At 53.8% G+C, this 27,448-nt stretch overlaps 3 protein-coding genes across 5 annotated transcripts in view; all 3 read left to right on the top strand.

The window, feature by feature from the left end:
- The first annotated feature begins 264 nt into the window (after nucleotides 1-264).
- LOC110574547 (GEM interacting protein) lies at nucleotides 265-9,676 on the top strand. Of its 3 annotated transcripts, XM_021683240.1 has the most exons (21): nucleotides 265-373; nucleotides 1,312-1,396; nucleotides 1,865-1,940; nucleotides 2,053-2,110; nucleotides 2,429-2,554; nucleotides 2,637-2,701; nucleotides 2,817-2,924; nucleotides 3,323-3,403; nucleotides 3,502-3,672; nucleotides 3,760-3,897; nucleotides 4,220-4,416; nucleotides 4,717-4,817; nucleotides 4,891-4,980; nucleotides 5,340-5,417; nucleotides 5,486-5,640; nucleotides 5,860-6,048; nucleotides 6,146-6,283; nucleotides 6,385-6,581; nucleotides 6,924-7,314; nucleotides 8,684-8,747; nucleotides 8,879-9,676. In XM_021683240.1, the coding sequence occupies exons 1-21, from the start codon at nucleotides 355-357 to the stop codon at nucleotides 9,256-9,258; spliced, it is 2,907 nt and encodes a 968-aa protein (XP_021538915.1). In that variant the 5' UTR covers nucleotides 265-354; the 3' UTR covers nucleotides 9,259-9,676. The 3 variants fall into 3 exon arrangements, with proteins under 3 accessions (XP_021538915.1, XP_044777787.1, XP_044777792.1); XM_044921852.1 differs by lacking the exon at nucleotides 5,340-5,417; XM_044921857.1 differs by lacking the exon at nucleotides 5,340-5,417 and having other exon boundaries at nucleotides 4,900-4,980.
- A 980-nt stretch (nucleotides 9,677-10,656) lies between these two features.
- Nucleotides 10,657-23,326, top strand: LPAR2 (lysophosphatidic acid receptor 2). The gene is made up of 3 exons (XM_021683073.1): nucleotides 10,657-10,716; nucleotides 21,442-22,183; nucleotides 22,924-23,326. The coding sequence occupies exons 2-3, from the start codon at nucleotides 21,442-21,444 to the stop codon at nucleotides 23,235-23,237; spliced, it is 1,056 nt and encodes a 351-aa protein (XP_021538748.1). The 5' UTR covers nucleotides 10,657-10,716; the 3' UTR covers nucleotides 23,238-23,326.
- Nucleotides 23,327-26,768: 3,442 nt separating this feature from the next.
- PBX4 (PBX homeobox 4) overlaps nucleotides 26,769-27,448 on the top strand; it is a 33,411-nt gene continuing 32,731 nt past the window's right edge. Inside the window, exon 1 of the mRNA XM_044917358.1 lies at nucleotides 26,769-26,973. Coding sequence (XP_044773293.1) covers nucleotides 26,831-26,973 — 143 coding nt within the window. The 5' untranslated portion in view covers nucleotides 26,769-26,830. The remainder of the gene's footprint in view (nucleotides 26,974-27,448) is intronic.

A 27,448-nucleotide genomic window follows, 5' to 3' on the forward strand; every position in this document is an offset into this window, starting at 1 on the left:
TGTGCTGGGGCTTTGGAGCCGCGCAAAGATCTGGCGAGGAGAACCCTGGCTGGCATGGAGCCATGAGGTGTCCAGGTCTGGGATGGTCGCACTAGAATCCCTGGACCCACAGCATCTCCCGAGTCTCGGTCAGGGCGCGTAGAGCCTCGGGGCGTGGCCAATCGGCCGAGGTGTAGCCGGGGGCGGGGCCTCTGCTGAGCAGGGGCGTGTTTGATCGCGGGGCGTAGCCTGCGCTGGGCGGGGCTACGCGGAACCCGGGCGGCGGCTGCCGCGGCAGGAAATCGGGGCAAGGCCCCGCCAGCGCGAGATCCCATCCCAGTCCCGGTCCCCGCCGAGAGATCCTCGGACCGGGCCATGGACGCAGCAGAGCCGGGTAGGCGGTCCGGGAAATGGGATCCGAGAGGGACCTCCCCCAACCGTACCCCACTTCCTAAATTGAGTGGTCTCGCCTGTCCCTTTCCGTTCAGAGAGCGGGGAAAGGAGTCTCGAATGGGAGGGACGCGGGCATCCTCCACTGTGAGGACCCCCAAGCCGAGAGGGGCCCAGAACATCATTCCCTCGCCCCCTCCCCCTTTGGAGTCTTCACCCCGGATGCCTGGGGGAGGGGGCCCAGGAAGGGGAAGTGGCCGCTTCTGCTTCTGATATTTGTGATGGGGGCAGGGTGTCATGACCGCTGATGGAGAGGGCAACACGGCAGACTCCCCACTCGGCTCCTCCATAGTCAGGGGAGGGGGCATTGCTGATCTGGGCTCCCTAGAAGGGGGGCTGTGGCAGAAATGTGGCAAGGTCTGACTTGTATTTCCGGCTGTCTTTGTGTCTCTGCTGTGTATGTCGAGTGTCATTCGACCTTTATGTTCCTCTGGTTTCAGTCTGCCCCTATGTGTTTGTGCCACAGGCTCTGTGCCGGTCTCTCCCACGTGTATTTCCATCTGTCTGGCCTGAGGTCCATGTGGTTCCATTGTCAAGCTGGCTCTCTCCCCAGGGACAGTGTGGCTGCATCTGGGGCATCTGTTTTGTCGCTTTGCTTCTGGGCCCATGTGTGTGTGGGTGTCTCTGTTCCTCTAAGCAGCTGTCTCTGTGTTGGGTTGTGCCTGAGTCCATCTGCCTGCCCTGAGTGGCTTCACCCCCAGGCCACACTGCCTCAGTCCTGACTCTGACACCCGCCCCCCTCCCACACTCTGTACAGGTCCAGAACACTCTCTGTCTCTCTCTCCCCAACCTCCAAACAACTGGCTAAGGGCCTAGGTGTCGGTGCCTCAGTGGGTGGAGGGAGGCTTTGATTGGCCCATGTATGACACTCCCCTCCCCCAGGGCTACCCCTGGCTCCAGAGAGCAGGAAGAGGTACAGTGACATCTTCCGGAGCCTGGACAACCTCGAGATCTCCCTGGGGAACGTGTGAGTCTGAGCCTGGGCCACCCCCAAATCCCTAACCATTTAGGTGCCTCATTAGGAACCTATAACATCTGGGTCCACTTACCTAATAACCTGAGAATCTAAGATGGGTCCTTCCAAAACACCTGAAAAATCCCAAAATTCAGCCCTCCAAAACCACTGGAAATCCCTAAAATGGTCCTAGTACCCCCATATATCCTTGTGACTCCTTAAACATTTGAGATCCTTATAATCCCACTCTGTGAACCCCAGATTCACCTGGGACCTTTCAAACTCTCTCAAGTTCCATTAAAAAAAACGAACTGCACCTGGTCCTCCCCCTGCCCCCCAAACCACTCAGACCTCCCAGATACAAGAGATGTCACAGAGGTGATATCCAGGACCATCACTCACACTGCCCTGGGGGTCCCCAACACCCCTAAGCAAGACAGACTGGGTGGAGGGTGGCATCCTTACACCATTACCTCCCAGGACCCTTGAGATGCTGCCTGGAGACCCCGTGCTCTCAGGAGACCCAGAGTCTGACAAGACCTCCACAGCCACTGAGGTGAAGGGCGGGACGAAGGAGGGCGGGAGGAGGGCATCTCCAGGGGGAGGGGCTCTAGGGGGTTGAAGCCCCTGCTCTGCTTGCTCCTGAATGCTGTCTCCCTCCCCCTCAGACCAGGGAAACCAGACTTTGGAGTGGCTCCTCCCTGGAGGGTCCTGCGCCCCTTACAGGTAGGCGGCTTTGAGGAGGGGTTCGGGGGAGTGGGGGCAGAAAGGAGCCCTTCTTCAGCTAGTCATCACCCCCTGCCTGTTCCGCACACCAGGGACACGACAGTACACACGAAAGAGCTGAGCCCCTGCCCTCAGGGAGCCCTCAGTCTGGGTGGAGAATCAGTATAAAATTGCAACCTGGACAAGATCATAAAGGGGTATTTGGGGGAGCCATAGAGTGTAGAATAGGGGTCACTGGTCTGGTCGGTCTTGGGGCTCAGGGAAAGCTGCCACAGAAGGTCAGAGTTCAGAAGTCAGAGGTCCACCCTCCTGCCCCAGGGGAAGAACTGGACTTGCGGCTCATTCGGACCACGGGGGGCGTGGATGCAGCTCTGGATTATGCCAAGACCTGGAGCCGCTATGCCAAGGAGCTGCTGGCCTGGACGGAGAAGAGAGCCAGCCTTGGTGAGGGCCCCTTCTGCCCGGCCCCAGGCCTCAGGCAGTGCCCACACCCTGCCCAACTCAGACCCCTGCTGTCTCCCCCCAGAGCTAGAATTTGCCAAAAGCATCATGAAGATCGCCGAGGCTGGCAAGGTGTCAATCCACCAGCAGGTAGCCATGACCAGACCCCTCCAGAACCTCAGCCCTGACCCCCTAGATCCTCAGCATCCTCCAACACCAACCCTCCCCCCCCCCCCCCCCCCCCCCCCCCCCCCCCGCCCCCCAGAGCCACATGCCACTGCAATACATCTACACCCTGTTTCTGGAACACGACCTCAGCCTGGGAGCCCTGGCCATGGAAACAGTGGCCCAGCAGAAAAGAGATTACTACCAGGTGACGGGGCCCTGCTGCATGCACTCTTCCATTCACACCTCCCCAGGAGAAGGCACTTACCATCAGTGCCATTTTGCTGATGAGGAAGCTGAGGCAAAGGGATGCTGAGGAACTTGCCCAGGGTTACCCAGCAGAGATTCAAACCAGGCTTCCTGTGCAAGTGCAAAACTGCTTCTGTTTGTTTGCAGGACTTGAGCCGGGGCAAGGCGCTGAGTGTTCCCAGGAAGAGAGCTTTGGCATCTCTGGGTCCAGGCTTTAGAAAGGATGAGGTGGAGAGCCGGTGGGTGGGTGAGAGTGCACACCCGGGAGAGGGTCCAGAGGATGAAAGGCATATGGTAGCGAGGAGCGGAAAGACCGGGTGGCCCTGAGGCAACACCCCCATCTGTCCTCCTTGCCAGCCCCTGGCAGCCAAACGAAATGAGATTGAGAAGTGGCGGAAGGAGTTTAAGGAGCAGTGGTTGAAAGAGCAGAAGCGGATGGTGAGTCCCGGCAGGGTGGGTAGGTGCGCACCCGCTGGGCTGGCGGAGCAGAGGAAGAGGCTCTGATCTGTCCCTGCCCCCACCCCCCACGGCCCCAGAATGACGCAGTGCAGGCTCTGCGGAGGGCCCAGCTCCAGTATGTACAGCGCAGCGAGGACCTGTGGGTTCGCTCCCAGGCGTCTCCCGAGGACCCGGCACCCCAGGCCTCGCCGGGGCCCAGCAAACAGCAGGAGCGGCGGCGGCGATCTCGAGAGGAGGCCCAGGCCAAGGTGGGGACCCGGCCCGGAGCCCCCCCAGCGCTTCGGCGCACCCCGCCCCACACTGTCCCACATGTGCCCGGGCCCTGGTTTCTCCAGGTGCAGGAGGCCATGGCGCTGTACCAGACCTGCGTCCGCGACGCCAACGTGCGGCAGCAAGACCTGGAGGCCGCCAAGCAGCGGATCGTGTCGCATGTGCGCAAGCTGGTGCTGCAGGGGGACGAAGTGCTGAGGCGGGTGAGACCCTTTCCCACTGCCGCCCCATATTCTCCTTTGGCCCCAGCTGAGGGCCCTGTGCCCCTAACCCGTCCCCAGAGCTTAGGACTCCTCCCTAGACAGCCAGTTTCCACCCTCAGTCCCTGACCACACCTCAGCCTCGGCGCCACCCCCATGGGGTCCTGTCTCCCCCACCCCCACCCCTCCAAGCCAGGCTCTGACCACGCCCCCCAGCTGCTTCTCATTGCTCGCCCCGCCCCCAAACCGTGGCCGCACTGGTGTCTCTAAAGGTCAGGCTCCGCCCCTCTCTCACTGCAGTTTGCGCTCCCCACCCCCGCCGCAGGTGACCCTGGGACTGTTTGGGCTTCGAGGGGCGCAGGCCGAGCGTGGCCCCCGCGCCTTCGCCGCCCTGGCGGAGTGCTGTGAGCCCTTCGAGCCCGGCCAGCGCTACCAGGAGTTCGTGAGGGTGCTGCAGCCCGAGGCCCCACCACCCGCTCCGCCTGCCTTCTCCTTCCAGGAGTTCCTGCCCACTGCGCACAGGTGGGCCTCCCCCCAGCAGCGGGGTCAGAAATGAGCCCCAGAGACAGTTGCAGGCTGTTGGCACCACCACGCTGAGTACTTGGGGGTCAGAAAACTCAAAGCCTCAGTTCTTGGATTTAGTCCGCAAGGCTCTTGTGGGGGTGGGTATTCCAGTTCTGGGAGAGTCCGAACTTTAGGGTTACTGCACTACTGGGTGCTCACTGGTGTGCTTGGAGTTGGGTCCTCCTAGATGCAATGCATAGGTGATGTCATCCCGGAGCAGTTTCCTGGTCCTCAGAGCCCTCAAACCACTCCTTTCAGCTCTCCCCTGGACTCAAGAAAGAAGCTCTCCTGCCCCCCACCCCCTCGGCTGGATGAAAGTGCAGCGGAGGCAGGCCCTTGGGCCGAGGCAGGCTGGCAGGGTGAGCGAAGTGAGGGGGCAGCGGGAGTGGTGCCGGGGCTTGGGTCAGTCCTAATTGACCTGTTCCCTCCTAGGAACTCCAGGCCCGACTCCAGGCAGCGACATGGACAGTGTGGGCGGTGGCAGCGAGTCTCGGTCCCTGGACTCTCCCACTTCCAGCCCAGGTGGGGCCAGGACCCGGCCCTAACCCATTCCCTACCTATAACTCTCCTCTAGACACTGGCCAGGCTCTGACCCTCCATCTCTAACCTATCATTTGACCTCTGATCTACCTGCACCCCTGACCTATTTTCCTCGTCCTCTGATCCATTCTCTTGAGCCAATTTCTGAACCACTCCCCAGATTGCTGACCCCATTCTCCAACCCCCAATCTCTGACCTGACTTCCCTCCTGACCTCTAACCCTTTTCCCAAGGGCATCTGTGGGTGGTTCTGGAAAGCCTAAAAACCAGGAATATCTCCTTAGCCCTGGAGCTTCCCCGTGACCCCTGTGATCCCCAACCTCTGTGACCCTCTGCCTCTAGGCTCTGGCACAAGGCGGTTGGTGAAGGTCTCATCCACAGGCACCGAATCCTCAGATGACTTTGAGGAGCGAGACCCTGGTGAGGCTGGAAGCAGGTGGGGTAGGGTGGGGGGTGGACCAGGCACCCCTGACCCTGTGTCCCCACAGACCTGGTAGATGGGCTGGAGAACGGTCTAGGAAGCCCCTTCAGGAAGTGGACGCTGTCCAGCGCGGCCCAGACCCACCGGCTGCGGCGGCTTCGGGGCCCAGCCAAGTGCCGCGAGTGTGAAGCCTTCATGGTCAGCGGGACCGAGTGCGAGGAGGTGTGGCCTGGGCCCGTCAACCAATGACCTCTCTGACCCCAGTGACCTCCCTGACCCCAGGCACCTCCCCAACCTGAAATCTCTTATGACCTTTCTGCCCTTGGGACATGCTCTGATCTAATGATGTCCTATGAGTCCCCTGTCCCCTGAGGATCCCTCTGACCTCTCTTCCCCCACTGACCCCTGATGACCTCCCTGACCCTATGACCTCCCCCTCAGTGCTTTCTGACCTGTCACAAGCGCTGCCTGGAGACTCTACTGATCCTCTGTGGACACAGGCGGCTCCCAGCCCGGACATCCCTCTTTGGGGTCGACTTCCTGCAGCTGCCCAGGGACTTCCCGGAGGAGGTGCCCTTTGTGATAACCAAGTGCACGGCCGAGATAGAACAGCGTGCCCTGGGTGTGCAGGTGCTGCCTTGACTCTTGACCACCCCCAGTAGTGACCCAGCCCTCCTGATAGCCAGGTTCGTGAGCCAGATGTCTATTCCCTGCCCCTGCCCCGCAGGGCATTTATCGGGTCAGCGGGTCCCGGGTCCGTGTGGAGCGGCTGTGCCAGGCTTTTGAGAATGGTCGAGCATTGGTGGACATGTCAGGAAACTCGCCTCATGATGTCTCGAGTGTTCTCAAGAGATTCCTCCAGGAGGTGGGTACTCAGTGGCTCAGGGGTAGGGGTCGGGCGGGCTCAGGCTGAGGACCCTCTGCAGCCCACCCACACCCATGTCCCTCCCGCCATTCCACCCCCAGCTCACTGACCCCGTGGTCCCCTTCCACCTCTACGACGCCTTCATCTCTCTGGCTAAGACCCTGCATGCAGACCCTGGGCACAACCCTGGGACCCCCAGCCCCAGCCCTGAGGTTATCCGCTCGCTGAAGACCCTCTTGGTGCAGCTGCCTGCCTCTAACTACAGCACCCTGCGGCACCTGGTGGCCCATCTGTTCAGGTGTGCACTGTCCCTGACCTTGAAATGTGACTTCTGACCTGAGGCACGGATCTGTGGCCCCGTCCGTGGACATATGACTACTGACCTCTGGGACTGACCCCTGACACTGACTTCTGATCATGCATGTGTTTTCTGAGCTCTGAATTTTAATACATGATTCTAGACTTTGGGAGCTGACCCCTGATCTCCATTGCCAGGCATGTAGCTGCCGGTCTCCAACAAGGCCTGGGACCACTTACCCGTGACTTGGGCAGGTTGCCATGAGCCTGGCCTATAGCTCCTATCTGGTGGCCAGTGACCATGCATTCCATGCTCTGATCTTTTTCCTCATACCATCCCCAGGGTGGCTGCACAGTTTGAGGAAAACAAGATGTCTGCCAACAACCTGGGCATTGTGTTTGGGCCAACGCTGCTGCGGCCACCGGACGGTCCAGGGGCAGCTGGTGCTGGCCCTGTCACCTGCCTACTAGACTCTGGGCACCAGGCCCAGCTCATCGAGGTCCTCATTGTATACTACGAGCAAATCTTTGGGATGGACGACCTCCCCGTGGCCACTGAGCCCCCGCCTCAAGACCCCAGTCCAAACCCTGGGCCCCTCATAAACAACAACCCCCAGCCACTGCCCTCCTACCTTGCTCCAGATCCCCTGTCCCCAGTTCTAGCCTTGGACTCCGACCCAGACCCTGAGCCCCACGGTACCTTGGAGAAGCATCCTGAGGCCACGCCTCCTGAGGTAGGAACCCACTGGGCCCACAGACATGGGGAGGGCCTTCTCTCCATTTAACCCTCTCACTCTCCTGTCTTCCTTCCTTCCTTTGCCTTGAAATTTTTCTCTTTCATTCTCTCTCCCTAAAAGTGAGGAATGGAGTGGTGGGTAATAATAACGGAGGTAATGAGGAATGACAGGGTACAGCTCTGCAGAGTTACTAATGTAGGTGATCATTTATTCCTTCAACAGAATATTTATTGAACACTTACTATGTACCAAGCATTGTTGTAGTAGGCATTACAAATACATCAGTGAGTAAATTATTCAGAGACCCCATCCTTTTGGTGACTGCATTTTAGTGGGAAAGAAACCAATGACAAATAAGAAATATGGTATAACATCAGTTTATAGGACATTACAAGATGACAAGTACTATGGAGAAGAAAGGGTAGTGTAAGGTAAGAGACATTGGGGGCACCAAGGAGAGGTGGAGGGCAGTCTGTAGCAATAAATATGCTGTGGCAGGTCTCATGGAGAAGGTGGATTTGAGCTATGACTGGAAAGATGTGGGTGAGGAACGAGCCAGATGGAGATCTGGGGAAGGGTTGTCCAGAGGGAACAGCCAGTGAAAAGGCCCTGAGGTGAGAGCATGCCTGGTGTGTTTAGGGTGCAGCCCTGAGCTGTAATGAATTAGTGAGGAGAAGGTGGTAGAAAGTGAGGCCAAAGAGGGGTCTGTGGAATGCCATGCATCGTGCATCTACTATGCATGGGCACTTTATAGGCTTCCTGTCATCTTCAACAGAGCCCTGAGAGGTAGATACTGTTAGTGAAAACCATTTACAGATGAGACTCCTCCTGGTGGCTTCCCTGTCCCTCAGATCCTGCTACACACGCCATTCCTGAGAGCATGCACCTCCCCTCCATAGCGGCCCAGAGATGGTAAAGGGGCTGTCAGTGAGCTCTGGGTCTCTGAGCCATGGAATGGCTCAGAAAGTGCTCAGGACATGTAGAAAGAACTCCAGCTGCTATTAGCATTTAGCTAAAGGATCAACTGAAGGATGTACAGATAAATTGAAAAGCAGGTGCAAGTTTGCAGAGTAGGATGGAGACAGGTACTTCACCTGGTCTTAATGCGGACATGGCTAAGTCACTCCCTGGGCTGGCTCTCTGCTGAGCAAGGGCATTCCTTCCTTCATGGAGCCCACAGTTTGCGATTAATAATATTGCTCCATACAAGGGGACAAGCAGGATACTGTTAAAGGGCATCGTCTCCCCAGATACCAAAACTGCGACAGACCTTTTACGTGTCCAGGAACAAACCCTCAGCTCTCCAAGAGTCTCAAAGAACTGGGATTTTATTGTTGGGGTTTTGGTCTTGGGTTTGTTCCTACAGATTCCAACTCCACAGAGTGACCAGAGAGAAGTGGCTGAGGACACCAAAGAGGAGGGAGGGGAAGGTAAGTATGTTGGGGAGCAGCCCAGGAGCTATAGGGGTGTCCTTGCCTGGGGTGGCTTGGCTGAGAGATGACTCCCCCGAGATAATCCAGAGGACTTAGGGGTGCTCAGCATTGACTATGCCAACCCACAGTGTCCAGCCAAGGTCCAGAGGACTCACTCCTGGGGACACAATCCCGTGGCCACTTCAGCCGTCAGCCAGTGAAATATCCCCGGGGCGGCGTGCGGCCTGTCACCCACCAGCTGTCCAGCTTGGCCCAGGTAGCTTCCAAATTGAGCGAGGAGACCCCTGTCACATCAGTGACCCGAGGGAGTTTGCGGAGGCGGGGACCTGGCCCCGCTGCTGCCTCCTCCTCGCCTGAGGGCAGCCCTCTGCGCCGCACCCCGCTGCCCAAACATTTTGAGATCACCCAGGAGACAGCCCGGCTACTCTCCAAGCTACACCATGAAGCTGTTCCCAAGGCCACCTGCTGCCCAGACCCCCAACCCGAGGAAGCCGAGGACCATCTCTGACCATCCCAGCATTCTGACTGAGGGGGAAAGGACTAAGAAGGTGTTCAGTGTTGGGGATTCTGGAGAGTTCCTGTAAGGAAAGACTACATGGCCTGGGGGACTAAAACCCTTTTTGGAGCAATATACCAGGATCCCCCCCACCCACTAGACATAGGTCACTGCCCATCAGGGCCACTCAGGTTCAGAGGTGAATCAGGGTCAGTACTCAGGGTCAATACAAGTCATGGGATCCTTGGTGTCCACCCTAGTCCCTGACCCCTGGAACAGGGGTGCCTTTTGCTACTTTGGTGGCCACTCCCCCACCTCTGCCTGCTTCCTTTGCTGACCTCAGGTAACCAGCTCTTGGAGGGTGTGGGCAGCCCAGACTCAACATTCTGGTGGTACCTGGGGTCTGATGGCCTGGGAATAAACCGTGTCCTTTATACCCTTGAGTGTCTTTCTTTGCCAGGCAACGGTGATGGGAGAGCTAGGTGAGGGCAGCATCCTTTGGCCCCGTTTTACCCACCAGAGGAACCAAGGCCCCCTTTCATCCCAACACATCCTTGAGCACCTACAAGCAGTACTGGCTGGGCCTGGGCACCAGGCTGAGTCACACCGGCCCGGCCCACCCGGAGCTCCACGTCCCCGATCCGGTCCTGCATAATCAAACAAATATAACAAAGTGCAGATAACCGGGACAATGGGGCTGTGTGCTCTGGGCCGTGGGAGCCCAGGGCCGCCACAAGCCGGGGCCGGACAGGGGGCAGCGCTGCCGGGGGCGGAGGGCGCGGGGGCGGGATTTCGAGAAACTTAAGTGCGGCCCCAGGGTCAGCTGGGGCCGGAGAGGTCCGAGGGGCACCGGAGGCCGCTGCGCGCGGTATCTCGGTGCTGGAGAAGCGGAGGCGGGGCGGGGGTCCCGGCGGTGGGAGACCAGTCGGATCAGGGCGTGGCTTGGAACTCGGCGACGGATTGGACGCCAGGGAGCGGGCGGGGTGGGGCCGGGTGGGGGCGCGGACCCTGAGACCACCCGGAGCTGTGCCCAGGCTGCGCGAGGTCACGGCGGGAATTCTGGTGCAGTGAGTGACTCAGCCCCCGGAAGGCTCTAAACTGCGTGCGTGTGAGGCGGGCGAGGACGGGGGCGGGGGTCCCGCGCCGGAAGTGGAGGGGCGACCCAGAGGCCGTGAGGCCGGGAGGAAATGGGGGGGCTGCGGTTCCGGGAGACCCTGTCCTTACCGCGGCTGCAGAGGCGGGGTTCCCCCAGGTGGCGGAGACGGGGCGGGGCTCCCCCAGGTGGCGGGGGCGGGGCGCCGCGCCCAGGTAGGGACAGGGGCGGGACTCCGCCTCCCGTGCTCTCTCGGCTGCCCGCGCTCAACGCACCGGACGCTCCTCCGTTCCTGCGGTGGTCACCAGGCTATGGGTCTGGGGCCTACCCCGACCCTCTGGGAGGCCGCCCCGTCTGCGGCGTGACGGGCGGCCCAGGTGAGCCTGGTACTGACGGTGGTGGGTGGGCGCGGGTCCCGGGGAGGGCGCGGCACGTGCCTGTGGGGCCCGGGCACCGCCCCCTCCTCCCCTCGGTCCCAGCTCCTCCTCCAGCCCAGGGGCGCCCGCCCGCCACCGCCTTCCTGACCGCCCCCTTTGTCTGGGAGGCCGCCAGGGTCCTCCTTCCCACTCGTAATGGCCCGATGCCCCGCCCGCTTTGGGAGCACTCGCGCCCAAAACCCGCCGCCCAACTTCTGGGGCTGCATAGCTGTCCATTCTGGTCGACCTGGTCACTGATGTAGGAAAGAAGGACCACCAAGAAAGAATTCTTGAGACATCTTTGGTGCAAAAAGGTGGTTTTATTAAAGCACGGGGACAGGACCCGTGGGCAGAAAGAGGTGCCACTGGGGTCTTGAGGAGTGGCCCATTATATACTTTCAAGTTGGGAGGGGGTTAGGGATCCCTAAGTCTCTAAGGAATTCTGGAAGCAAGGTTTCCAGGACCTTGAGGGGGTTAGCTCTTGTTGGAGAAAGGTCATTTATTACCGTCTAATAAAACCTTAGTCATGAGACCCTTCCGATGCATGTCGGTGGGCCATATGCTTGGGGGATGATTGCTAACATGTATCTTGGGTTTAGAGATAAAGGACATTTCCAAAGTAATGTTTATATGTTAAAATAGACTTACAGGATCCGGGGCGGGGGGTCGGGCTAGGATTGCCTTTTGCCCTTAGCAAAGTATTAACATCCAGGCAGTTGGGTCCCTAGAGGAATGTCACTCTGCCTGTTTCAAGGACTTGTCAATGTGCTGTAGGTAGTAAGGAAATTTAATAGTTTTTTCTTCTGCCTTTGTTTCCCACATCATTCCCCCCTGAACAGTTTTGACCCTTAAATCTTTACGGTTGCTGAAGGTGGAAGGTCTCACCTTCTGCAACTTCTTCCCGCTGAATAGGGGCATAGAGATGTCCCTGCCTACGGGTCAACATTGGTCAGCTGGGGCTTATATAGATATAGGAGTTACAAAAGGCATAGGCAGCTGAATCCAAGGGAGACTGCATGTGTGGATCTCCCTGGGTGGAAGGGATCATCTCTTGGCTTGAAGTTATGGCAGCGAAGGTGTGTTGGCACCAAGTGGAGAGACATGGGAGAAAACAGCAAAACATGATAAGTACAACAAAAAGAAAAGCCCAAATAAGAGTCCTTTGATAGTTGACAAAAATCCTCTTCCAGTCCAGAAGTTTAACCAATCATTAAAGGAAAGAGAGGGATCGTCTAAAGGGCCAATTTGAGTATTCATGTCAGAAACCCAGAAATATTTTGTGGTAATCTGGAACGTATATACAGCATTGTTTTTGTGATAGCAGAAGTTCCACCTTGTATAGCAGTTAAAACATCTAATGCCATGCTATTATGTAAAACTGCCTTACACGTTTGTTTTACTTCAGTATTTAGTAGAAAAATGCTATTTTGAGTGTCATTTAGGGCTTTGACCTTGTACTTATTAAGAGCTTCCATGTGCCAAACAACACCCTCTGGTCCCAAAGAGGGAACAAAAATGAATGTTAGATGGTCATACCCATGAAACACAGAACGCGTCCACCGTTGCATTAAATTTGGAAGGTTGGCTGGGTTGGTAATGGTTTTAAGAATGCATCCGTGCATCCAGGCAAAACCTAGTACAGTGGCCTATCCAGCCTGGGGGAAGCCATGGACACAAGTTAGAGCCACATAGCCATTGGGTCCCGTTAGGAGACAGTCATCTAATTCTGGGCCTCCTGTAACTGCAGTCAAGATATCAAGGGTATTCAGTTTTGGAGGGCCATCTTTTGAATTTGTGTAATAAAAGACAGCTCATTGTCACTTTATAGGGACCAAGGGAGTCCAAATCTACAGACAGTTTCTCTTAGCAAAGTTTTTGCCACCTCCGTGGCCTTTTTACCCAAATCAGGAGCCTGGTGTAAACCCTGTATTACCTTCCCTTGCTTATTTTTGGGTATAAAGACTTTTCCCTCATTGTTTGTTTTTTTTTTTTTAAAGATTTTATTTATTTATTTGAGAGAGAGAGCGCATGAGAGGGGGGAGGGTCAGAGGGAGAAGCAGACTCCCTGCCGAGCAGGGAGCCCGATGCTGGACTTGATCCAGGGACTCCAGGATCATGACCTGAGCCGAAGGCAGTCGCTTAACCAACTGAGCCACCCAGGTGCCCGATTTTTCCCTCATTGTTAACAAGCCAGTCCTGTACATTTCTTGGTCTGAATAGGCTGGACTTAAGGACTTTATTGGAGTTAAGACTGGTAAAAGACTTATATTTATTTTGTGCTGCCTGCTTTGGCTGCACAGTCTCCCAAATTGTTTCCTTTAGATGCTAAGGTCATATTCTTTGATGTCCTTTGAGGTGAATTATAATTACCTCCTGAGGTAGGTGTACAGCCTCAAGAAGAGTCCTAATTTCAGGCCCATATTTGATTGGGGAGTTATGGCTTGATAATAATCCCCTCTCCTTCCAAATTGCTCCATGGGCATGTAGGACTAGGAAGGCATATTTGGAGTCAGTACAAGTATTACTTTTTAAGGCTTTGGCAATTGCAAGCATGAGTGAGCACTGTAGCTTACCCAGCTTTTCTTAATTCCTTTTTCCATGAAACTATTGCCATCAGCAAACCAACTGTCATCTGCATTTTTGATAGGGGAATCTTTTATTTATTTATTTGACAGAGAGAGACACAGCAAGAGAGGGAACACAAGCAGGGGGAGTGGGAGAGGGAGAAGCAAGCTTCCCACTGAGCAGGGAGCCTGATGTGGGGCTCGATCCCAGAACCCTGGGATCACGACCCAAGTCGAAGGCAGACGCCCAACGACTGAGCCACCCAGGTGCCCCTTGATAGGGGAATCTTTTAAATCTGGTTGACTAGAATAAACAAGATCAATAACCTCTAAACAGTTATACTCTATAGAGAAGTACGATGGTCAGGTCCAGGCATAAGGGTAGCTGGGTTTAAAGTTTGACAGGTTTTAAGTATTATTTCAGGCGTATCTATAAGCGTAGCCTGGTATTTAATAAGTCGGCCTCCATCATCCATTGGTGACCTTTGGTCTCTAAGATATTCTGGACCTGATGCGAAGTCCTTCTAGCCAAGGACTGTCCCATAGTGAGCTTTGAGGCGCCTTTTACCAGGAGGGCTATTGTATGCTTGGCTAAAGCCTTTGTTTGCAATTGTATCTCAATAGAGGTGACTTCTAGGATAAATATGACTATGAGGGATAAAGCCATCAAGAAGCCCTCTTTGTTTGAGGTCCATTGTTAACAGTATCCTAATTATAAAGAATCACTGGCAAGTGGGAGAAGACTTGTCAAGAGATAAGGGCATCCCCAAGTGCATCATCCAATCCAATCATAAAGAAAGTGGGGTCACCCATTATTTCCACAAGCCTACATAGTGGGGTATGCTCTGGCTTTTAGGGAACGATTTCATCATCCCAGCCACATAGAATTGGTCAAGGTGCTAGTTGAGTTATATAATCATTGGGGAATCAATCCCATTTTCCAGTTGTTTAAATAATCATATGCCCATGGGGTCCTGTTATTATCCCCACAGAATAACAAGCATGAAGCGGCGCCTGGGTGGCTCAGTCGTTAAGCGTCTGCCTTCCGCTCAGGTCATGATCCCAGGGTCCTGGGATCGAGTCCCACATCAGGCTCCCTGCCTGGCAGGAAGCCTGTTTCTCCCTCTCCCACTCCCCCTGCTTGTGTTCCTGCTCTCGCTGTCTCTGTCTCTGTCAAATAAATAAATAAAATCTTAAAAAAAACCAAGCATGAAGATTGTCTATACGAGCTATTGTGGCAGTTTTTCTCAAGTTTACCTCAAGTTGTCTAGCATAGGTAAACAACAAACATTTAAAGACAATCAGATCTAGAATTTAACATCCACAAAGGTGTGTTATTGGAACATGATTTTTCTCTCTAAAATAACCCTTCTTTCCAAAGATAGCCAAATCAAGACTAATTTGTAAGTCCAATTTTGAAACCTGGAACCATAAAGCCCCTTGGAAATGTTGGTCTGATACCTTGCTTACAGAGTTCCCAGCAGCCTTACCAGGTAAGTAAAAAATGTTACTTCCTGGCAGGTGCAAGAATCTCCAGATAGTTTGGGAACCTCATGAAGAGGAATCCGCCCACATCTACAGGTATTGCAGGCATGTCTGATGGCAAGCACTTGGCTTGGCTTCTGGCCTGGAGAGGCTACTAAAAGTTCAACCTAGAGATTCCTTATAAAAAGTTCCAGCAAGGGCGCCTGGGTGGCTCAGTCGTTAAGCGTCTGCCTTCCGCTCAGGTCATGATCCCAGGGTCCTGGGATCGAGCCCCACGTCAGGCTCCCTGCTCCACGGGAAGCCTGCTTCTCCCTCTCCCACTTCTCCTGCTTGTGTTCCCTCTCTCACTGTGTCTCCCTTTGCCAAATAAATAAATAAAATCTTAAAAAAAAAAGTTCCAGCAAAACAGATTCTAAAAGATCTGTATGATCAATCACTATTCTTGCTGAGCTTATATAAATAATTAGGCCAAGTTTGTTAAAATTGGACTTACAAATTAGTCTTGATTTGGTTATCTTTGGAAAGAAGGGTTATTTTAGAGAGAAAAATCATGTTCCAATAACACACCTTTGTGGATGTTAAATTCTAGATCTGATTGTCTTTAAATGTTTGTTGTTTACCTATGCTAGACAACCTGAGGTAAACTTGAGAAAAATTGCCACAATAGCTCGTATAGACAATCTTCATGCTTGTTATTCTGTGGGGATAATAACAGGACCCCATGGGCCTGTTTCTTTTTTTTTTTTAAGATTTTATTTATTTGAGAGAGAGAGAGAGAGCATGCACAGAAGAAGGGGGGAGGGACAGAGGGAGAGGGAGAAGCAGACTCCCTGCTGAGCAGGGAGCCCGACGTGGGACTCTATCCCAGGACCCTGGGATCATGACCTGAGCCAAAGGCAGATGCTCAACCGACTGAGCCACCCAGGTGCCCCAGTCAACTTTAGTTTCTTAAAGCTGTTTGGTCATATCTGAGTCTATGCATGTCTCTCTCAAATATGACATTCCAGTCAAAGCCTTGGTAAAATAACCAATGTTTCCAATGGTGTCCTGTTAAAAGGAGAACAGATTCTTATTAAACTTATGCAAATAACTATGATTGCCATGGAAGAAAGAATACTTACTGAGACCTTTTTAATTTCAGAGGGTTCAGGTAGGGAGAAAGTTAAATGCATGAATTTGTTCACAAATGAATACTTTTATCACATTTCTGTAAGTCATAGGTATCTTAAGAGAAAGTTTCCTTAATCTGGAAGAGTGAACATTAGAGAACCAGCAATGTTTCAAACAAGTGTCACAAAACTATAATCATCATTTTAGTTCATTTAGTACCATGGTACTAATTCTTGTTTAATTTGAATGCAGCTTTTTAGTTAGTTCTGGAAATTCTTACCCATTTCAGTTTTGATCTTAAAGATATTAAATTCCTGTATTTGTCCTAAAAGTCCTTTTTATGAATCTCCTTGAAAATGAAACTCATTTTTTTTTAAAGATTTTATTTTATTTATTTGAGAGAGAGAGAATGAGATAAAGCATGAGGGGGGAGGGTCAGAGGGAGAAGCAGACTCCCCGCCGAGCAGGGAGCTCAATATGGGACTCTTCCCGGGATTCCAGGATCATGACCTGAGCTGAAGGCAGTCACTTAACCGACTGAGCCACCCAGGTGCCCCTAAGATGAAACTCATTTTGCAAGAGAATAAGAAAAACTATAAATGACAAAAGCTCAGAAATGGACATTGTTAATGATCTGAGAGTTCATTATGATGCAATTGACAAGGAAACTCAGTTATTTCTGTGACATATAACACTTCAATAGCCATAATATCGAGTGATGTTGACCTTATACCAGAATGTAACATACCAAACAAATAGGCCTAATTAGTCAATGAGACTTTGTTCACGATTTCAATCTTGGGGAAGTTTGTTAAAGCACATGCCTAAATAGGATTAGGGATGGTCGGGCGCCTGAGAGGTTCAGTGTGTTAAGCATCTGTCCTGGAATTGAGCCCTGCATCCCTGTATTGGGCTCTCTGCTCAGCGGGGAGCCTGCTTCTGCCTCTCCCTCTGCCTGCACTCTGCCTACTTGTGCTCTCTCTCTGTCAAATGAATGAATAAAATCTTTAAAAAAAAAACGCTGGGGCGCCTGGGTGGCTCAGTCGTTGGGTGTCTGCCTTTGGCTCAGGTCATGATCACAGGGTCCTAGGATCGAGTCCCACGTCGGGCTCCCTGCTCTGCGGGAAGCCTGCTTCTCCCTCTCCCACCCCCCGCCCCTGCTTGTGTTCCCTCTCTTGCTGTGTCTCTCTCTGTCAAATAAATAAATAAAATCTTAAAAAAAAAAAAAAATCCATTCACTTCAATCTTACTCCATCCTGACCACACCTAAAATTTTTCCAAAGATTTCCCATCACAAACCTACAACTTTCTTTTGCATTCAGATTTTGTCCCAAGCCATTTCTTTCTTTTTTTTTTTTTTTAAAGATTTTATTTATTTATTTGACAGAGAGAGAAACAGCGAGAGAGGGAACACAAGCAAGGGGAGTGGGAGAGGGAGAAGCAGGCTTCCCGCAGAGCAGGGAGTCCGATGCGGGGCTCGATCCCAGGACCTCAGGATCATGACCTGAGCCGAAGGCAGACGCTTAACGACTGAGCCACTCAGGCGCCCCCCAAGCCATTTCTTTCTAAACAACCAGTTTCATTTAGGACAAAATTACCTTCAACAAAAATGTATTTCCAATCCTTAGATCTTTCTTTCATATGCAGAGTTGCTTTTTTTTTTTTTTTTTAAGATTTTATTTATTTATTTGACAGAGACAGAGACAGCGAGAGCAGGAACACAAGCAGGGGGAATGGGAGAGGGAGAAGCAGGCTTCCTGCTGAGCTGGGAGCCCGATGTGGGACTCGATCCCAGGACCCTGGGATCATGACCTGAGCCGAAGGCAGTCGCTTAACCAACTGAGCCACCCAGGCGCCCGAGAGTTGCTTTTCTTATTTCCATCAGTCTTAATTACAGTTAGTAGAATTTTTCACTCTTAGAAACCTTAGTGTCGGGGCACCTGGGTGGCTCAGTCCGTTAAGCGACTGCCTTCGGCTCAGGTCATGATCTCAGGGTCCTGGGATCACCTGCTTCTCCCTCTCTTCCCCACTTGTGCTTTCTCTCGCTATCTCTTTCTCTCTCAAATAAATGAATAAAATCTTTAAAAAAAAAAAGAAACCTTAGTCTCCAGTGAAAACTAAGTAGTAACCAATTGTGAGCTGTTTCACCAGAACTCTTTAGACAGCAATTTCATGAACCAGTTAAGCACAAAGCATGTTTACCAGCAGACCCAAATATTCCTTGTTTCTTTGGAATAAGAAGTCAAAAGCATAAACCTATGTCAGTTATCAATGATTTAGCACTTTATCCTATTTGGAAAAGACCTAGATGTCCAATGAATTTAATCCCATTTATCATCCAAGCAAAACTTTAAAGTTTCAGGTTATCAAAGACTTTGAAAGCTATCTTAACAATTACCTATGAAAACTTTGATGAGAAAGACAACCATCATTTTTGTCATCTTTTCGCTAAGAGATAACACAAACTTATTTGACCTTCAGTAAGCCTAGATAGAATAAAAGTTTCACATTTAGTGCTGATAACTTGAAAAGACCCGTCTATCTTAATTAAACCAACAAACTTAACTTAGTTTAAATACTGAGTTATGTTCCACCTGGATCCTCCCCATTGTCAAATTTTACCTGAGATACTGGTGGAGAAATCAGGAGTGGGTGGTGTTAGGTCCACGCTCCTTGATAGTGAGGGTAGGAGGAGAAGCCAATGGTGCTGGAGGCACCGAGCCTGGTATAGAAGCCAATTATGTAGGCCACACCCAAGGTGGTGCGAAAACAGGAGGAGGGGGAGGGGAAGGCAGAAGAGGCAAAGTGCTGCTAGAAGACCCAGAAAGGGTTCCCAGTTCTAGAGTTCATCAGCTCCAACAGAGGAGCGAACACCATGTTTTCCCGCCAACAAGGGGGAACAGACAGTCCTTGTCAGGCCAGAGAAGACAGGGAATTTCCCTGAAACAAAGGGAGTTTTGGCAGCTACTTGGGAATATTCCTTAAAGTACCCTGTCCCAAGGTAGACTAAGCACAGCTGGCTCTAGTTATAGCCATTAACCCAGAAAATGAGTGAGGGAGAAGCCCCCACATCTATTAGGAGGAGGAACAGTGAGAGAGAGAGTCAGAGTCCCCTTTGCTAGGGATGGCCTGCGTTTTCTCCAGCAACCTGGGTTTATTTGGAGGAGGCCTATTTAGATAATTATCATCCAATATGTCAGGGGGAGTTTGCTAGTCAACACGTTCGGGCAAACACAGTCTGCAAGAGGCCCTTAGGTCGGGGTCCCGGTGTAGAGCAATGAAGGCCTAGGTATGAACAGTGAAGGTACCCTAGGTCCATTTACCCTATTTCCTGCAGAAAAGATCTGATAGATCCCACTGAGGCCATGCAGGGTTACAGGAGCCCGGTCCTTTCCTAAGTTTTGCAATCTGAATTGTTTCCAGTGGGTTAAAAGGCACCCCAAAGGAGAGTCCTTGGGAACTGAAGAGAAGGTCCATTACCTAGAAAATTCCCCGCCCCCCCACCCCGACTCCCAGGTATCATCCCACGCACAGGATATGTGAGAGGTTCCTGGTGTCAAAGTCCCCCAAACAAAATGACCACCACCACCGTTAAAGGCCCCTGTAGGAGGGATGCTAGTGTCCCCCTGCTTCCCCATTGCATCCTAGGCTACAGATGGGTGCCTGGCATATGAACCGAAATACCGTGCCTTGAAGGTCATACTGTCAAGGTCACACCTTATTTTACCTTGCCTTTAAGAACCCGCCATTTTTATCCCATGGAGAACACTAGAAAAGTTTTACAAGGGGAAATTACCAAATTTTGTAGCTTAAGTAGTTATTAGAGGACATTGACGGAACACGGTAAACATACAAGTCCATCATGATCTAAGCAACATTCCAACACATGTAGTCCTTATAGCCAACTTCCCTAGGAAACAGTCCCGGTTGGGTTTTCATTCAATCGGGTACTGGTTTTGGCCGGCTCCCAGTGGAGGTCCCATGGCCAGAAATGGCTAGACCAGGGATGTGAAAGGGATCATATTAGATCAATCAGGAGTAAACCTCATGTAGGAGTCTTTTTTTTTTTTTTTAAGATTTTATTTATTTATTTGAGAGAATGAGATAGAGAGAGCATGAGAGGGGGGAGGGTCAAAGGGAGAAGCAGACTCCCTGCCAAGCCGGGAGCCCAATGAAGGACTCGATCCCAGGACTCCAGGATCATGACCTGAGCCGAAGGCAGTCGCTTAACCAACTGAGCCACCCAGGCGCCTCCTGACACAGGACTCTCAAGATTGGCAGCCGTCCTGGTGACTTAGGTGGCTGTCCCATGCCCAAGACAGACAACTTTGTATAAGGACAGGAATAAAGAGAGGGCATCAAGTTTCTGGGTCTTATTACCATTCCGGCCAGGTACTAACTTCCAGCCAAAAGGCAGACTTTCTCCTCCCCGTAGAGTAGCCACGGGCTAGAGGATTGCAGCCTGAGCAATCGACATGCAAGTGTTCCAGTAAGACCGTACTCCTTGGGGCGCCTGGGTGGCTCAGTCGGTTAAGCGTCTGCCTTCGACTCAGGTCATGATCCCAGGGTCCTGGGATTGAGCCCCGCATCAGGCTCCCTGCTCAGCAGGAAGCCTACTTCTCCCTCTCCTACTCCCCCTGCTTGTGTTCCCTCTCTCGCTGTCTCTCTTTATCAAATAAATAAATAAAATCTTTAAAAAAAAAAAAAAAAAAGACCGTACTCCTTGAAGGGCCCCTGGAATGAAAGTAAAGGAAGAGGAGAGAAAAGTACTCACCAAGTTTGCACCGAGGCTCAGAGTCCAGTGTGACTCTGGACTCAAAGCCCTACGTTGGGCACCATATGATGTAGGAAAGAATGTTAGGGTTCAAAGCCGACGGCCAAGAAAAGAATTCTTGAGACATCTTTGGTGCATAAAGGTGGTCATGAGGGGTGGCCCATTGTATACTTTCAAGGTGGGAAGGGGTTAGGGATCCCTAAGTCTCTAAGGAATTCTGGAAGCAAGGTTTCCAGGACCTTGAACGGGCTAGCTCTTGTTGGGGAAAGGTCATTTATTACCATCTGATAAAACCTTAGTCATGAGACCCTTCCGATATATGTCGGTGGGCCATATGCTTGCGGGATGATTGCCAACACGTATCTTGGAGGATAGAAATAAAGGACATTTCCAAAGGAATGTTTATATGTTAAAGTAGACTTACAGGATCCTGGGGTCGGGGGGCGGGGGGGTGTCGGGCTAGGATTATCTTTTGCCCTTAGCAAAGTATTAACATCGAGACAGTTGGGTCCCCAGAGGAATGTCACTCTGCCTGTTTCAAGGACTTGTCAATGGGCTGTAGGTAGTAAGGAAATTTAATAATTTTTCTTCTGCCTTTGTTTCCCACATCACCCACCACCGCCACTTTACCCTGAGGCATCTGAGTTCACGACCCTTGCCCTTCCTGTCCTGACCCTCCCCTCCGGCTGCTGCTTCCTCCTGGGTCCTTCCAACAAATGCCACCTGCACTGACCTCTCCCTCTGTGCCTCCAGATGGTCACCATGGGCCAGTGTTACTACAATGAGACCATCGGCTTCTTCTACAACAACAGTGGCAAGGAGCTCAGCTCCCACTGGCGACCCAAGGATGTGGTTGTGGTGGCCCTGGGGCTGACTGTCAGCGTGCTGGTGCTGCTGACCAACTTGCTGGTCATCGCAGCCATCGCCTCCAACCGCCGCTTCCACCAGCCCATTTACTACCTGCTCGGCAACCTGGCCGCAGCCGACCTCTTTGCTGGTGTGGCCTACCTCTTCCTCATGTTCCACACGGGCCCTCGCACCGCCCGGCTCTCGCTGGAGGGCTGGTTCGTGCGGCAAGGCCTGCTGGACACGAGCCTGACCGCCTCAGTGGCCACCCTGCTAGCCATCGCCGTGGAGCGGCACCGCAGCGTGATGGCTGTGCAGCTGCACAGTCGCCTGCCCCGCGGCCGTGTCGTCCTGCTCATCGTGGGGGTGTGGGTGGCCGCGCTGGGCCTGGGGCTGCTGCCCGCCCACTCATGGCACTGCCTCTGTGCCCTGGACCGCTGCTCACGCATGGCCCCCCTGCTCAGCCGCTCCTACCTGGCCGTCTGGGCCCTGTCCAGCCTGCTTGTCTTCCTGCTCATGGTGGCTGTCTACACCCGCATTTTCTTCTATGTGAGGCGGAGGGTGCAGCGCATGGCGGAGCACGTCAGCTGCCACCCCCGCTACCGAGAGACCACACTCAGCCTGGTCAAGACCGTTGTCATTATCCTGGGTGAGTGAGTGCCCTCAGCTGGCCCAGGGTTGCAGGAACCCTGCTGCCCCCCAACTCCCACGAGACATGGGAGGGGACCATTTGGGTGGGGAATGTTCTCCAAGGAGGTGACATCTGAGCAGAGACCTGAATGCTGGGGAAGGGAAGAGTTCCAGGCCGAGGGAACAGAAGGTGAGAGCCCCACAGGACCGGGCCAAATGCCTCCAAATAAGAGGAGGAGGAGGAGGAGGCCCGAGTGGCTGGAGAGAAGCAGGAGAGGTGGTCAGCACCGCCTTGAAGGGCACAGGCAAGAGTCAGATTTTGTTCTGAGTTCCGTGGGAAGCCCTCCCGAGTTCTTAGCAGGGAGCGATGAGGTCAGTCTGGCTGTAGAGTTGTCTGAGTGGGGGAGGCGACACGTGCATCCCGTGAGGATACACGCCCCTACCCCAAGAACAAGGAGTGACTCTTCCCCATGACCCCTCTTTCCCCCACCTGGTAACTGGCCTGTCCCACAGTGACCTCCTTTCCCCCACAGAACAAATCTCCATGTAGAAATGTCCAGCGCCCTGTCTACCATGTACCAGTCAGGAAAGGCATCCCTTTCTGGCGGACACATCAGAGAAAGGTGTCAGGCCGCTGTGGCCCTGCAAACTACACAGCTGTTGTCTGAGCTCTGGAGGACCCCCCCCGAGCCCTGAGCTCTGAGCTGGGGTGCTGGGCCCCCAGAGCTGGCCCCGCTCACCTCAGGCTCCATCCTGCAGGGGCGTTCGTGGTCTGCTGGACGCCAGGCCAGGTGGTGCTGCTCCTGGACGGTCTGGGCTGCAAGTCGTGCAACGTTCTGGCCGTGGAGAAGTATTTCCTACTCTTGGCTGAGGCCAACTCACTGGTCAATGCCGTGGTGTACTCATGCCGAGATGCTGAGATGCGCCGCACCTTCCGCCGCCTCCTCTGCGGTCTGTGCCTTCGCCGGTCCACCCACGAGTCTGCCCGCTACGCACCCTCCACCCGAACAGGTCCCAGCACTCGCATCATGCTTCCAGAGAATGGCCACCCCCTGATGGACTCCACCCTTTAGCAGATGCACCGGGCTCTACCTAAGCTACAGGACAGACCCTCAGTCCGCCGTGGCACGACGCCCCTGCCAGCCTTCCCCAGGCCCACAGCTCTGCCTGCCTCTGGGGCCCGGGGGTGTGGGGTCATCTCTAAATGCCCAGGAGAGAGTCAGAGGGGGTTCAGGAATCTGCTCTTCAATCATCTCAGGTTGTGGAGTTTTTTAACTGACACTTTTTAACTGCACATCCCTGGTATACCCTGTGGACCACTTCTTTGTCTGTGGTGGTGTGGGTGTTAAAGATGGGGGAGATGAGGGCTCTCTCAGGCCACTCTGCCCAGTGCGACAGGGTGACAAGGATGGCCCATGGATGCACCATCTGCCCAAAGCTGATTCTTTAGGGGCACAGACTGAGGGGTGCTGTGCATGAGCTGGGAAAAGGTTTTTGGCCCCTTGCAGCCTCTGGGGTCTTGCCTGTCCCAATTAGAATTGAGGAGGGTCTGTGGGGAGAGCATGATATAAGGAGTAAACCTTTCTTTCCACTGAGGTCTCCAGAGCATTTTCTGTCATCAGCTCAGATAGTCCGTCTGTCCCTGTGTTCCAGAATTGTCCGCCTCAGCTCGGGCTAGGCTGGGATCTCCTCAGCCCTGTTCTCTTTCCTCTTGAGCTCTGCACGGTTGTTATTCCATCTCTCTCTCTCTCTTTAAATCCTATACACAACATGGGGCTCGACCTCATAACCCCGAGATCAAGAGTGGCAGGCTCTCCTGACAGCCAGCCAGGCGCCCCTCTCCATCTCTCTTGTTGGAGGCCTTGCATCCGTTCTGCGTGTTCCCCTGCCTCTAACTCCCCGCCGCCGTCTGTCTCTGTCCTCTGGAGCCCACAGTGGTCTCTGACCTGCATGAGCCCTCTTTCTCCTGCCTGCCCTTTTGTCTGGGTCCGGGTTATTAACAGTCAGGCGTGTCCATCCCATTGCGCACCCCACCACCTACATCCATCCATACCTACGGGCCGGGGGGAGTGGAGCCCGTGGAGCAGGATGCAGGATTTGAGAGCTGCCATTTCTCAAGCTCCTCGGATGTGCCTGGCACACTGATAAGCACTGCAGGTGCATTATTTAATCATTACTTTCATCTTGTGGTGCGGATGCACACTTCGTGGCTCAGAGAGGTTGCAATCTGGCCTGTGGTTACACAGCTTCCAAGGGTCACAGAGATGAATCAAGGGACTAGAGAGAGGCCCCTGGAGAAAGAGTTTTGGATCCCCACAATGTCCCAAGTTGGTCATGACCTCAGCCTGGTTTTCCTCACCTCACCTCACAGCCCCCCAAGTCTTCAGACATGCCATGATGAGCCCCCTCTCAGATGCTCATGGAGGCACCCTGCCAGGTACAGTGTAGACCAGAATCTGGATTCTCTGCTTCCACTTCACCAGGGAGGAGACAGGGTTATAGCTCTACTCAAGGTTCACATGCTAAATAACCGCTAGAATGTGGACTCAGGCCTCCCATTAGAGGCCAAATTCTTAAACCACTAAAGTACACATCGTGGAAGAACCAAAAACATCAAAGTCCTTCTACATTAAATGGGGCTAGGTTTCCCTTGGAGAAAACTTCCCCTGCCCTAAGACAGCTCTGTGTGGAGGCAAGAATGAACTGGGTTGCTGGGTACTTCAGGATCCAAGATGGACAGCAGGACTTCCAGGGCCTGAGGCCAGAATCTCCAGAGATGGTGACCCAAGCGAGCCCTGTACACCATGGGCCTGGGCATAGGACCATGAAAGATGCAGTCCTTACCTCTGTGGAGCTCCAGGCCTACTGGACAGACAGATACTTTGGGTGCCAAAGCCAATTCCTATGGGGTGGGGACCCGAAGTCCTCCCAAAAGCAGCTCTGTGTTTCACTTGCTCTTACATCAGCTTCCCCCAGGTTCTAACCCACACTCCTCTGGTCTCCTTTGGCATCTTGTCCCATTGGTTTTTCCCTCCCTTGTAGGTCTCTCCGCCCTTCAAGCTTTGGCCCTTAAAGCTTTCAGCCCCATGCCCCCACCACTGTTCTCTGAAGAACACCAAAATTACCCACAACTTTTAGGCTTCCTGTGCAGGGCTGAAGTTTTGCGCAGGGCAACAGCTCTCCATGGGCCCCACACGTTCTAGTACTTCCTCTTACTGGGGCCCAGTGTTGGGTTTCCTTAATCAGGGAGCTTTCGAAGTGGTTCCTAACACTGGCCCACATCACTCATTTCCATTCGCTGCTGTCTTTTTTTTTTTTTGGAGTCCTCCAATCCAATCACCCCAGATGTTTTGAGTTTCCTCTCCAGCAGCAAAGGGAAGAAGATGGGCCCTGCCCTGAAGGGTTCCCAGAGAGGCTGAGGACTCTTTATGAGCCTGCATCTGGAATCTGCCCTCAAAGCAAACAAGCTCCAGCAGGTCCCAATGACTTTGGAGAAGTGATTCACGTCCAGTCTGTTCCTTTTCTCTCACAGGACGATCCTTCTCTGACGCCGTGAGTTCTAATGGCTAGAAATAAAGACCTGTGGAGATTCACTCTTACTTGGGGTACACCTCAGAGGAGACCCTCAGGAAGCATCCTTCAGTAGTTCAGTGGCCGCGTGCTTGGGTATTCTAGGTCCAGATTGCGGTAAATGGAGAGAATGAATAAAACCGAGGTCATTTATAAGCCGTACCTTGAAAGGAGAATTGATTGGTGCAGCTGAGAAAATCACTCAGCCACCATCACCGCACACACCTGCACACCTCGTGGAAAGCTCCAAGGGGAAGGGCCGGGAGGCTGGGAGCCCTAGTGACCCATCTGATGGGGCTGAGACTGAGGAGACCACTAGGGGACTGAGGAGGGGTCTGGGACTCAAGGCTTCTGGAGATGAATGGTGGGTGTTGGTGGGGATCTGAGAATCGGATCTCTGAGAAGGAAGGGGTGGCTTGAAGGAAGAGTGGGGTACTCTGAGAAGTGGGGATTCGGAAGAGATGTGTGGGTTCCAGGGGAGGTGGGGGGATTTGAGGTATGGGGACACTGAGGAAGAATGGAAACCTGTGAGGAGTGAAGGCTCTAAGGAGGAATGGGGGCTCAGGAGGAGTGGGAGCTCTGGTGGGGAGTAGAGGGCGCTGAGGAGATGGGGGGGTTCTCTGAGGAGACTTGAGCGTCTCTGAGGAAATGCGGGACCTCTCTGAGGAGGTGTGGGGGCTGTGAGGAGATGTGAGGGGCCCTAAGAAGGATTAAGGTCTCTAAGCAGGAATCATTACTCTGAGCAAGTGCGGGAGGAGGAGATATGGGGGTGGAAGGAGGAGGGTGTGGGTGCGAAGAGCTGTTGCCTCGGCAACTCCCAACCGAGTCCTGGGTCGTTGAAAGGGGCTGTTAGGGGTGTGTCTGTGGGCGGTGCGTGGCGGCCCGGGCGGCGGCAGTTGGCTGGCGGAGACAGTGGGGCGTGTCCATGGGCGGTGCGCGGCCTCCTGGCTGGCGGCGGTTGGCTGGAAGCGGTGGCGAGGGGTGGGGGTTGGGGCGCGCGCGCGCAGCGCGCGAGTGACGGGGGTTGGCTGCGGCGTCCTTGTGAGCGCTCCAGGCCCGGCGGACTCCCCTCAGCGCTTTCCCGGCCCCACCGCCCATGGACTCCCCGCAGCGCCCCGCGCCGCCTCCCCCGGCCCCGCGCCGCCCGCCGCCCGGGCCTCCTCCGGGCCCCGACACAGGCGAGGTCCTGCAGCAGATCATGGCCATCACCGACCAGAGCCTGGAAGAGGCGCAGGCCAGGTGCTGCGCGGGCTCGATGGGGGCGGGGCCACCCAAAGTCGCGGCAGAGAAGGGGGCGGGCCCAGGGGCCAGGGCCAAGTTGGCAGGGGGCCCGAGGGGTGAGGAGGGTGCAGGGTGGGGGGGGGGGTGCGTCTGTGGGCGGGGAGCGGGGAGGGGAGATGTGGGGGCTTGGGGAGGACTGAAAGGGGTTTCTGAGGCCGAGGAGATTTATGAGGTCAAATGCGACGGATTGAAAGGCTTATGGGGCAAGCAGCGGGTGATGGGTTTTAGGGGCCCATCCTGGGGCGAGAGGAATGGGTTTAAGGGGAGTGTGTGGATGGGGAGGTGTATGGTGAAAGGCGGTTTTGGGGTTTATGGAATGTAAGGGGTAAGAGGAGAGCGGGGGGCTGTAAGGGCTGAGAGATGGGATTTGTGAGGGATGGACAGCTAAATGGATGCATTAGTGGGACTTCTGAGGTGGGAATTTTTGAGGGCA

Source organism: Neomonachus schauinslandi, chromosome 1 (assembly GCF_002201575.2).
Source record: "Neomonachus schauinslandi chromosome 1, ASM220157v2, whole genome shotgun sequence".
NCBI classification, from domain to species: Eukaryota; Metazoa; Chordata; class Mammalia; order Carnivora; family Phocidae; genus Neomonachus; species Neomonachus schauinslandi.